Raw genomic sequence first — 12,765 nt, 5'->3', positions numbered from 1 at the left:
TGTTGTTTGTTCTCTCCTCTTTGTTCCCACTTGTTTTTATTTGCATTTGTTTATGCCCCTCATGCCGCCTTGCAAACCAGAGCAGACTGTGCTGCTGAAAAAGCCTTTGAACAGTTTGCACTGCCGCAGTGTGAGTATGCTAACAAAATAAGTGCATCTCTTCAATATAAAAAGCTGGTTTAATTCACTGCCTAATGGTGTGTACAGTAATATCATGTTTAGCATGAACGTGTGTGGAGTCCACAGGCAGAGCTGAGGTGACTCATTGTGATGGTGACTGCTATTAAGTGCCCCAAACACAATTAACTGAGGTCATGGAAAAGCTGATGTTTTTGCGGTGTATATATATATATATATATATTTTCTGGGAATGACGTCCATTGTTTATGAATCTCGTCTTTCTGCTTTCTCCTCTCCCTTGCTTGTTGCCACTAGTCTCTCCAACTTTCCCACTCTCTCATCTTGTTCCGCCCTCCCTCCTCCTCATCTCTTATCTTGGCTGAGAGGAAGCAGACAGGGATGGATGACTGGGGAAATTGAATCTGCTTTATCGCTGTTGTGCTCCTGCAGTGAGCCATGGGTGTGCACGTGGCTGCTTCTCCTGCACCTTAAGATGCAGCTGTGCACAGATACTGCCCTCAGACACGATTCTGCTGTGCTGACTTTGACAAAGTGGTTCGCAATATCGCCTGATTTATAATAATCTCTCTCTGTGTTTTTCTCTCTGTAGTTGTCGTACAAGCAACAGGAAAAGTCTGATCCTGACCACCACCTCACCCACGCTGCCCCGCCCACACTCCCCTTTGCCCCTCCCCGGACACCTCGGTACGTATCACACCCGAGTTACATTAATAAGCTCAAATGTGGAACTATTCCTTCAGCTAAATGACTACTGTTGGATATAAAACAAAGCTGCAGGTAGATTTAAAACTGTGTTGATTCGTAAGAAGCTGTGTTGATCTCAAGTGTTCATTTCACTCAGTTTGATGTTTGACCTGGTTTTGGTTTAAATTACCAGGACTTGACTAAGGTGGCTGCAGGTCTCTGTGCTTGAGCTGCCCCCTTTAATTTTGCTGGCTTGATTCATGCATCTATGAAAGAGGCTCCACATTACTGTCCACAGAACAAAGCAGGACAAATAAGCATCGCAGGCTACAAAGGCTTAAAATCAATGATTATGGTTTGGAAAAAGTCTGAATCAATTTCACACCATTTTACCCTCTCAGACTCTGCCCAGTAGTTGTGAGCAGTCAGATTATCATATCGAACAGAATCAGAGTCAGCTTTAGAGCCACACCTCACTGGGAAAACAGGAAACCATGGTAAGAAGATTTAAACTTAATTTGGTCACAGAATGAAAAGGTTTGATTTCTTTTCATCACATATTCCTTTCCCACATGTGTGTCTCCCCGTGAGAGACCAAGCAAGTTACAGCAAAAGTGAGCACAGGTTTACTTTAAAAAAAAAAAAAAGGTTTTATTTCACCCAAAAATATGACAAAATGCAAATGAATTGAAATAAGCAAATTCGGTAAATAACTGGGTCAACCAAACAGAATCTACTCAGAAACAGGACCTTAACTCAACTAACAGACCTAACAAAATGAGACAGCAGGGAGACATGTTCGCATTTCCATTAACCTGCTTAATGTGCAATTTGAAATTGTGAAATTAATAACAAGTAATGGAAAGATGAATTTCAAAAATGCTGGCCTGAGGTGATTTTTCAGGGTATACGACAAAGTAATATTTCACAAAATTGTAATAGCAACACTGTTTTCACATTCAAGTCATGGTGCCTGCTGTGTCATGCCCCAGGGAGCCAGTTCCAGCCAAGAGGCAGACTGCTGGAAATCCATTGTAACGTTTAATTGGAGCGATATTATGAGAGGAGAAAACACAGATTTATTCATGTAACATCACTCAGTGGAGACACACACCACTCGCATTTGGGTTTTGTTGACTTTTTGGAAAGATCTATTTTGTGCAAAACTGCAATGGAAACCTGACTACAGATAATAACCACAACTCCGTACAATCCCCCACCCCCACTGATGCTGATACAGCCCTTGGTCTGGTCCATTTCCTGAGCCTCTGTATTTAAGCAGGCTCCACCCTCAGCCACCTCTTTTGAGTGACACAGCAGACTCAGTAACTCAAGCAGAAATGAATTCAAATCTAAACTGATAATGACCGAACACTGTAAAGCAAATTTATAACAATACAGTGCTGTGTCAAAATGTGACAATAAACAAAATTCTGAACCAAACAAACTGTGACTGTGTTTTATGAAACTCAAAGTGAAACCATAAACCTGTCTTTGGATTTGTTTGTTGAGTGTGGTGAGACTGGATGAGTCTCTTGTGTCTCATCCTCTGTGTGCGTCCTGTGTTGTCCCTCCAGGAAGCAGCCCGCTGGACAGCCCACGAAACTTCTCTCCCAGCAACCCAGCACACTTCTCCTTCGCCTCCTCCAGAAGGTCACTGCTTCATATCACCACATATATTGAGTGTGATTGCACTTGTTTACTCTCACCTGTGTTTACGCTAGAGCCGGGAGAGGGACAGAGAGTGAGACAGGAGAGGGGAGGGCGAGGGGAGGAGATAGAGCGAGTGAGCATCGGAGAACAGAGGAGGTGTGGATCTGTCGTTGTGCGAGGTCTCACACATCATGTGGAGCAGGGAGCCCATTGTGCACTCTCAGGTTTTTGCAGTGTAACAGGCTGACTCATGTATGACAGGGCCAAGCCATTACATTCACAGCACCTGTGCTTATCCACGCTGCGCTAGTGAGGTGGCAGGAGGGTTGAGTGTGTTGAAAGTGCTTGAGTTTATATGAGGAGGTTTTCAGGTTGTGTACACCTCTGTCAATATACTGTTGTTTAATGTTTAATGTTTTTGTGGTTTAGGCTAAGATCTCTTATTCCAATGAAGGGAAATCTTAATGCTACAGCATACAGTGATATTCACATTTACCTTTTACATTTACTCATTCAGCTGACAGTTTTATCCAAAGTGACTTAGAAGTGAGGGACAGCACTAAAGCTTCAGTGCAGTAGGAGACCTTGATGTAAGTACTAAGTACAGCATCTATTCAATAAGTGCAAGGAGATCAGGTAAAGATGTGCACTGAAAGGCAATAGGTTATTTCATCCTGACACTGTCCCTATGCACAAAACCAGGTCCCCTGCAGCCAGGTTCAGAAATCTTATGGATATCACATATAGGTGTAACGTTCGGGTGTCCACATACTTTTGGCCATGCAGTGAATCTTGCTATTAAATCATTTTGAACTCGACCAAGTACACCACAATCTTTAATATGATAATAAGTATTTTAGACAATGATGACATGTTGTGATTCTATTGTTGCCACTCATTTGACCGTGACCATTAAAACTTTAATACAATATCTTTTATTTAATATTTTCCTGTGGAAGTGATGATATAAAGTAAATAACGTATAAAGTAAACAATGCACTTTGAGGTGAATAATGGAGTTTGGATGGGACATTCATCAGAACGCTTTGATTTAAAATCTGTTAAACCTGAATGATTTATGCAGATTATTTCTTTAATTTTCTGAATTGTGCTCAGATGAAAAGAAAATCTTGAATAATGTCAATGAGATAATAAGAGACAGAAATCATAAGACAGTGTTGAGGCCCTTATACATTATTTAAGAGAAGCCAGATTGACTGCAAAAGTGTTAGCTTCTAAAATAATGGTCAGGCCATAGTATGGATGCATTAGCCATGTGCTCTATAGGCAGAGATGCGTGTGAAGAGGGCCAGTTATTTACCTCTGCCCCGAGGAGTCTCTGAGAGCCTGGTGTTCCTGTAAATCCTCTGTCCTCATTTATCAAATCTGTCTGCCTGCCTGTCACTGTGTGATCGCAGCGTACAGAAGCACAATGAATGAGTCTTCTGTGCTCTCCTCACTAAGAAAGGCTCCAGGGACAAACTAGATGTGTTATAAGTCACTGGTCTGCTGAATGAATTTTTTTTTTTAGTGCCGCTGAAATTGAGATGGGTCGGCATAGTATGTACAAGTAGTTTGTCAGGGTTTTGCATTACAGTCACATTTATTATCTCACAGGCATAAAAAAGAGCCATAGATATTTAAGACACTTGCTGCAATAGCTAATATTAACTGAGCTATGATCTGGTTTTATGACAAAATGTATGTATCAAATTGGGCTTTTATTTGATGTGATATTTGTTTTCTCTGCAGAGCGGATGGACGGCGATGGTCTTTAGCATCTTTGCCGTCTTCTGGATATGGCACTAACACTCCCAGCTCAACGGTAAATACCTTCACTCTCTTTCCAGCTCTTAAAGTAGTGATGTCCAACCAGGGTGGCTTGTTCCCCAGGGGTAGTTAGGGGGTACATATGTCAACCAAAAATTGAACTCAAGTAACTCAACTAAAAAAATATAAACTGTGATTTTATTTTAAAAAAAATATCTACATTTTCTTACAAACAGCCAAAAGAGTTTGGTAGTTGGTGTGATGCTCATCTTAGCTATATTTTAAATAAGCTGCTAGTTGACCTGAGTCAATTACATAAAAATTTGTCAACAAGTGGCAGAGAAGATGAAATGGATAGATTTAAGTAATAATCATACAGTTATTTTAAAGCCTAAAAGTTAGCTAAAGCCTGGTGAAACAGTTGCAATAGTTAGCTAAAAGTAATGGATAAACAGTCAAGATGCTAATGTCCAGCTAAATGCCCAGCTTGTGCCACTTCAAGTAGTAGTGATCTGAATGCTTGACCTTGAACTTAACATGGACAATTCAATTGTATGAAAAAGTCATTGTAACAATATTTACTTGTATATTAATATTAGTGCTTAATAACCAGTTTATAATCCATTAAAGCATTAGCAAGTTTTGCTAATGCTTCATAGCTAGCGTTAGCATTAACAGCTGAGTTACCAGTCTAGAAGAAACGTTGTGAGTTCAGTTTCAAACCTCATTCCTTTACTCACCAAGAGCTGTCTCCGGAGGTTGAGACTAACGCCGATGTTAACTCTTGTCTCTATCACGTCTTTTCTTCCACTGAAGTTAGCATGCTAACCAGCTAGCCCCAGCCCGTCGTGTCACTTTAACTGTAGCCTCAAATCTGCCCTGAAGACGTAGCGCCACTCAGAGGACATATTATAACCTCTTGTATGTAAAAGACAACGATGGCTGAAGCTCTTGTTAAGCAACAATCACCACCGCCTGCTCCAAGCAAGAAACCAGGTTCAGCGGCAGAGAAAACCTACAAACAGCCCCTTTAATGAGAACAAATGTGGAACCTAACTAGTGGTGTTGATGTTGGAGTACGTGAGCTCATCTGACTGTATGTCAGACAAAACGTTCAGGAACCACTGACATAAATTACTGTAATTGGCGGTGATGTAATCTCCAGAGCCAGCTTTTTCTCACCATGTCAAGACTTAATTCCACTTCACCCTCATTCTTCAGCATTCTTTAGTTTTTTAGAGTACAAGGCAAGCTTCACCATTTATCTGCAGATTTACAGTCTTTAACTTAAAAAACACACCGTACATTTTAACTCCAATAATGTTTAGCACATTGTATTTTCTATTTTTTTTTGGCCTCCTGTCTTTTCATGTGTGTCTAGTTGCGTAACAGCACCGTCAGAGGCCTAGTTCCTGCTCTCCATCTGGCTGTGGATGGAGGGTTAGATGGATGGAGCGAGGAGGACAGGAAGGGAAAGAGATGAGTGTTGGACGGTGGGATGAGAGGGTCATGAGAAATGTGGCATAGAGAAGAGAAGCTGGCACGAAATGAAGCACATTATGTTCCACAGTAATTTGACCACGGGCTAAATGCATCCAGAAGCTATCATTAGAAACAAAAAGATATTTCACTGACATTAATTCTCAGACTTTCATGAACAGGACTGAACTGTGGAGCCCAGTTCTTCCTTCAGTTCCCCTCTCTGAACAGAAAACTGTCTGCTCCGGCGTCATTTGAAGTAATAATCTTAAACATTTTCATACAAATTAAAAATCATTGGTGTTATAAATGTTGAAGTTAATCAAACATTCACCTGCCGACAACTCTTTTACGTCCTCTATAGATATAGAGAACCTCTATAGAGATATAAACAAGATATGACATGTTGATTAATGCACGTTAAAGGTGCTAGTAGGTGGATTTTGATACCTTTGCCTTTTTTTAGTCTTCATGCAAAGCTAAGCTAACTAGCAGCTAGTGATAGCTTAGTGAACAGACATGTGGGAAGCCACCTGAACACAAGTGATCTGCAACTGGATCTTTAATAGCGTCATAGTGTCATCTCTTCAGCGTCCGGGTAAATAGTTATGATTCACTTCTTACCATGTGCTCACAGCTTTAAGACTAGTGACAAACACTAGTCTTACTCACCAAATCCATTCTTAACCAAACAGCCCATTTTAAAACTAAGAAACAAAAATCAATTAACTCTCCCTGGCTGAATCATTACACTAGAGCCCCTAAAACACGAAGCAGAAAACTGGAACGCCGATAGAAAGTAAACAGGTCTGTATTAGTACACAACGCTCTCAAAAACCAATCGCAAATTTATCAGAATGCTGTCGGCCTACTTCTCTTCATTTATCTGTTCTCAGCTGGATTACTGGAAGGCCTTTTATTCAGGTACCAGCCACACCTCCCTCCATCGTCTTCACCTGGTACAAAATGCTGCTGCTCATCTTATTAGTGGAACAAACAGCTACGTCACATTATTCAACCCTTAGTAATTTCGTTGTCTTCACTTCTACTATGCTGAGGCTCTTCTCTTTTATCTGGTTTTATTTTTCTGTGAAGCACTTTGTAAATTTGTTTGGAAAAGTGCTATGTAAATAAGATTATTATTATTATTATTATTATTATTATTAGATTACAGAACTGTGAATAAAGAAATACAAGTACAAGTATAGGACTTTGACATACATGAAACAAAGAAAAATGAAGTCTCCACACTCTTCCAGTCACCCTGTTACATCTGATTGTCTTCAATTGATCCTTGGATTAACAAAGTAAGTGGAGGAGATCCGGGTCTCATTGCTTCGATGAAGGCAAATGAGGCGTTGAGACGAGGTTTGTCTGTGGAGATTCATGGCTCTGACCCTGAGGCTCACTGGACAAGTGCATTAACATTTTAGCTTCACGAGGAACAACAGCTGTAATGTGCGAGCAGGATGTGCCTGACAGGTGACCCTTCAGGTAGAAGCAGATAAATTAGGACCATGAGCTGGAATTCATTCATTTTCTGGCACTTTTTCTTTTGATCCGTCAAACTCCGTCTCCACCCATTCTAATATTTTTGTTTCTCTTCCTCATCTGCCAACTTCTTCCCTCCTCTCCCCCGTCCCCCTAATCCTCTCCCAATCCTCGTCTGCTTCCCCTTCCTCCTCCCGTGCCTCCCCTCCTCTTCCTCCTCTATGGCTCCAGTCCTCCAGCTCCTCACAAGAGCGGCTGCACCAGCTGCCCTTCCAGCCCACCATGGATGAGCTCCACTTCTTATCCAAGCACTTTGGCAGCACCGAGAGCATCACAGATGATGATGGGGGCCGCTCCTCTCCGCACATGCGTGTGCGCTCCCGCAGTCTCAGGTCAGCAGCAGCAGCACCCATGAGATTAAACACTATCCTCTTTTTAAAAGGACAATTTCCAAGCAGATTTACGGGGGTGGCCCCTGGTTGATCTTGTTATGTTTTATATAACCTCGTCCTGTTTTAAACTTGAAAATGATCTTTTTACAGATAAAAGTATAAATAAAAGGTTTATCAATATACTGGTTATATTGGTTAGGAGACTTTAGGTAGATATTGTAAATAGTGGACATTTTGCTTGTGCGACTGTTAGATTATGTTTTAGCATTAGCATTATCTGTTTGGCAAAAATTACAAAGGCTCACTTAAAATAACATATAACAGGTCTGTTAGTTTACCGAACTTAAAGTGAGACTGATACTGGAAAAAAGAGTCAAAAAGTTAGCAAAGTGACTCAGGAGTTACAAAGCGACATCTAGTTTAAGGTTATTAGTTTCAGTTTAATAACACTAGCTAATGTTAGCCACCATATGCTACTATGTCGTACCAGACCAAGATGGCTGTAGCAGGAAAATCCCTGAGAGTATTAAACTGACCAATAGTTCATTTTAGCACTGTCATTTTTTTTCTTTCACACTTTAACAATAAATGTGTCTCAATATTTATAATAGCCTACCAGCTTTCTCTTTTTACTGGTTCATTTTAAGTGCTAACTGAATCTGAAGCATAGCTCAGACATATTCAGGTTTATTACACTGAACCGAGAATAAAACTGGTTCTAGTTTGGCTGGAAAATCTTTTTGACTGTGTTCTATTATTTTCTGTTTTCACCTTTAGCCCCGGACGCTCCTCCTCCTGCTATGATAATGAGATAGTCATGATGAACCATGTCTACAAGGAGCGCTTTCCAAAGGTAAGACACACACACACACACACACATAGACCCACACACACACACACACACACACACACACACACACACACACACACACATAGTTGTGTTTTTATGTTTGCGTTTTTACGGAATATGATAAACATCATATTCCACAACAGTAAGCAAATCCTTAAGCCTACAGAGCGTTAAACCGTTTGTTCAATCCTCAATAACTATGACTAATCCCATAAAGTCAGATCTCAAATATTAGAAAAAAATATATATTTAAATTGAATATAATTTATGATTGAATGAGTTTCAGATATTTGTGTCTATGAATATTTGATATCATACATCCAAATACAGTAAAAAGGAGGCTATGGGGGCTGGTAAACCATAGCAAACAAGATTATGTGGCACTGCTAAGCCCCGACATGTTCACCCTGTTTGTTCACCAGGCTTATAAAAGCTGCCACAGCTATGAACAGTTAAACAAAATGACATTTCCTCCTTTTCCCCGTTTTTCTCCCGTTCACTCTGAGGTTGGTATCAAAAGGAAATGGGCTGAAAGCTTCCTCAGTGATAAAAATCAAGCCTTAGGAAATTGGGCATTATAGTTTGGAGTTCATCTGAGTTAAAAGCTCTTTTGGCTTCTTCTCACACGAGTCAGATGGAAAAAATGACATTGTAGTCAGCAGAGCCACACTGTCTGGGCCACAGATGAAATTGCTTTCTGAACTATCTGTCACACACCTCTATCTCTTCTAAAGAAATTCTGTCTTTTTCTGAACATAATCTCCTGACATATCGTCCCTCTCCCATCGTGCCACCCACCCTTTTTCCTCCACCAGGCCACAGCGCAGATGGAGGGGAGGCTGGCCGAGTTCATCCAGGCTTTCTCTCCTGAAAATGTTCTTCCACTAGCTGATGGAGTCCTCAGCTTCATCCACCACCAGATAGCTGAGCTGTCCAGAGACTGCCTGGCCAAAGCCCGCGAGGGTCTCATCACCTCTGTCTACTTCTTTGAGCTGCAGCAGAATCTGGAAAAGCTGCTTCATGATGTGAGTTTTAAAAAGATATAATGCCAACAAACTTGACCTCTGACCGAACCAGAAATGTGTGTGTTGCAGTAATTTGAGTGTGTGTTGAGTATGGAAAACAGGTCAGGTTTGTTATTATGTTAACCTACTTATGAGCAAATAATTCCTAACTTAAATCTAAACTTTGCCAATTTTAGGCTATTTTATTGAGGTAAAGTTGTTGCACTGTAACATTTTCCTTCTTGTGTTAAAAAAAGGATGACAAAACAAAAACATGTTTTATCATATCTCAAAGTAAGATATGAAAAATATCTAACACTGTTTTTCCAGTGTTAGATATTTTGTGTAATGTAAAATGGGGTCACTGACACAAACAAAAAAAGTGTTCCTCACATAATGCATTGACGTATCCTTGAGGTTTAACTAATGTGTTGAATACATTTTCTTCTTTAAAAACATTTGCAAGGTCAATTTCTGAACACTAAAATCATGCATCCAAGTTTACTAGCGAGCAGTCCTCTCTCTCACCTGCTCCACTGGCCCCAGCTGAGTGGAAACAAACATTAAAGAAAGAAAAGCTCCACAGGGTTGGAACGTCAACATGTTGACAGGTGTCACGTCTGGAGTGATGCCATTGCAAGATTATTACATGAGAACTCAGTCGTCACGGGGCGGAGCACAGTCATGTTCAACCTTCATTTTGATCTCAGCTACACACCTGTTAAGTTTAATAACTGCATATTGCACAATTGTACATGGAAATAGTAAATGAACTGCACTTATATAGCACTAGTCTTATTCTTACAGAGCGCTCAAAGCACTTTACAATACATGTCCCCTCCACACATACATACATCACATCCATACACACACTGAGGAACAGCCATTACGGGCAGTTTGGGGCTCAGTATCTTGCCCAACAACAGTTCGTTATACGAGGAGAAGGGGGTGCTGGGGATCGAACCCCCGATCTTCTGATTAGTGGACGACCAGCACTACCTCCTGAGCCACAGTGATGCTATCACAGTGACAAAACTGCCCACAGACAAACAGACATATAAATACCCGAAAAAGTACTCAAAACCACCTCTGTGGTAGTTTCACATTTTGGCTAAAACACAGGCACATAAGTTGAACTACATTGGTCCTAATTTAATTTTGTTTGTAAGGCAGCGTCTGTGAAATGAGTCATAACCAAAACAGACACAGGCACACATCTATCCTCTGCTAGTTGGGATGATGTGATGCTCAGATCAGAGTCACTGACGGAGAGATTCAGCTCCAGTTTTTCATTTCATTCAAACACACGATGCCTAGCGAGAGACAAAGCTGAAACGGCGGCGGTAAATGGAGGCTAATTGTGCTCGTGATTCGCTGGAGGAGATAACAGGTATCAGGGAATTTCATCACCAACCCCATTTTGTCAGCTTGATTGGATCACTGTGATTTCTGTGGGTTGCCTGGTTTGGGTTTGATTGTATCTGCCGTGCTGTTCATGATCAGATATTCTCACATCTCACAACTTTGAACACTTGCTGTGCCTTTGTCACTCCGTCTTTCTCTTTGTCTCCCTTTTGACTGACAGTATGTCTCAGTTAATGTATCTCCATGTGTTTTATAAGACCTTTTCTGTCTCTCTCTGCCTCTCTGTCTGTTTGCTATTTCTCTCTGTCAGGCCTTTGAGCGTTCAGAGAGCACCGAGGTAGCCTTCGTCACAGAGTTGGTGAAGAAGCTTCTCATCATCATCTCTCGGCCTGCCAGGCTTCTGGAGTGTCTGGTAAGATAACACACACACACACACTTCTCAGGATTTACCAGTACTGACAAAATTACACTACCGTGTTCACAATCCTTCATCACAGAACATTTCACAGTTCATGCCCCTCTGGTGAGTTAAGACAAATTGATTTTCTTTAAATAAACATGAGCACAGATACTCATTTGTTAGCCAATTTTAAGCATTTAAGCTCTCTGGCGTATTACACAGCAGGAGTAGAAAATCAAAAACAAGCAAATACTGATGTATAAGAGCCAGTCCAGTGTGTCCGGGTGGTGAAGACATTTGCATTTAGATTAAAATTTGCCCTGCCACAGTACGACCAGGCAGCGGCCCCCTGCTGCTCGGCTGCCTTCCAGTCTGACTCAGACAGACCGTGACCATGGTGTCATTTAAAGTTGGAGGATACCAATGTGTGCGTTTTTGTCTGTCTGTGGCCGATGTGTGACTGTGTTTCATAACACAGTATCAATTTCGTGTCCCCCCTCGATGAGTCATGCCACACTGACGAGGTTTCTGATTATAGAGGACAACTGAAACAGTGACGTGGAGAATTGATTCATCGACCTCATTTTCTGCATATCACTGCATTTGGATTACAGTGTGTGTGATGCACTGCATGTTTTTGGCAGCGTTAGTGTTTTTGGCAGCGACATAGCCTGGAGTTGCATTAGTGGTATAATGGATGAAACTCTCCACTGCAATACAACACGTCAGGTTTAATATCTGGCAAGGGCATGAAGTCTTTGGTGCAAGAGGCCCAGAACTGTGACGTATTCCTGAGTGAATATGTGAGCATGATATAGTTACAAGAGGGGAGACATTTACATCAGATCCTTCAGGTTTGATTTTTTTTACTCAAAAGTGGGTGTAGTTTAGCAAAATACAGCACTATGTGGAGATGAAGAGGACAGTTCACCTCACCACCACCCTCACCCCTATTAGATCAGCAGGAGGAGAATGAGGAAGAAAATAAATGACACCCCAAATGCATAATTTGGAAATGTAAATGCCAAAAAATCCAACCACACCCCTCCTCCTATGGTACCACTCTAACTACCAAAACTACAACCTACAAGCTAGAGGCTATATATATATACATAATAATAATATTAAAAATTATAATGATAATTGGGTGGATAATTGGAGGCTCTAATTGCCTGTAGGTGTGAATGTGAGCATGAATGGTTGTTTCTCTATATGTCAGCCCTGTGATAGACTGGCATCCTTCAGGGTGTACCCCACCCTCACGCAATGTGGGCTGGGATTAGCTCCATAATAATAATAATAATAATAATAATAATAATAATAAGAAGAAGAAGAAGAAGAAGAAGAAGAAGAAGAAGAAGAAGAAGAAGAAGAAGAAGAAGAAGAAGAAGAAGAAGAAGAAACTTTATTTGTATAGCACACAGGATGCAACTCAAAGTCTATAAGTGTATAGATACAACAGGAGAAAGGGAGTTTAGACAGGGAAATCATTTCATAAAAATGACTAATAATAACATTACTAACAATAATAATAAT

General features: G+C 40.8%; 1 protein-coding gene across 2 annotated transcripts in view; it reads left to right on the top strand.

The window, feature by feature from the left end:
* mast1b (microtubule associated serine/threonine kinase 1b) overlaps positions 1-12,765 on the top strand; it is a 48,300-nt gene that overhangs the window by 21,542 nt on the left and 13,993 nt on the right. For both annotated transcript variants that reach the window (XM_071474504.1, XM_071474503.1), the window contains exons 3-9: positions 731-825; positions 2,403-2,478; positions 4,231-4,303; positions 7,450-7,610; positions 8,388-8,463; positions 9,276-9,485; positions 11,140-11,241. In XM_071474504.1, coding sequence (XP_071330605.1) covers positions 731-825; positions 2,403-2,478; positions 4,231-4,303; positions 7,450-7,610; positions 8,388-8,463; positions 9,276-9,485; positions 11,140-11,241 — 793 coding nt within the window. The remainder of the gene's footprint in view (positions 1-730; positions 826-2,402; positions 2,479-4,230; positions 4,304-7,449; positions 7,611-8,387; positions 8,464-9,275; positions 9,486-11,139; positions 11,242-12,765) is intronic.

Source organism: Trachinotus anak, unplaced genomic scaffold, assembly GCF_046630095.1.
Source record: "Trachinotus anak isolate AG129_WGS33_773 ecotype Australia unplaced genomic scaffold, CSIRO_AGI_Tana_v1 ptg000003l, whole genome shotgun sequence".
In the NCBI taxonomy this organism is placed as follows: Eukaryota; Metazoa; Chordata; class Actinopteri; order Carangiformes; family Carangidae; genus Trachinotus; species Trachinotus anak.
Note: the sequence above shows the minus strand (reverse complement) of the source record. Positions and strands in the feature narration are given on the sequence as shown.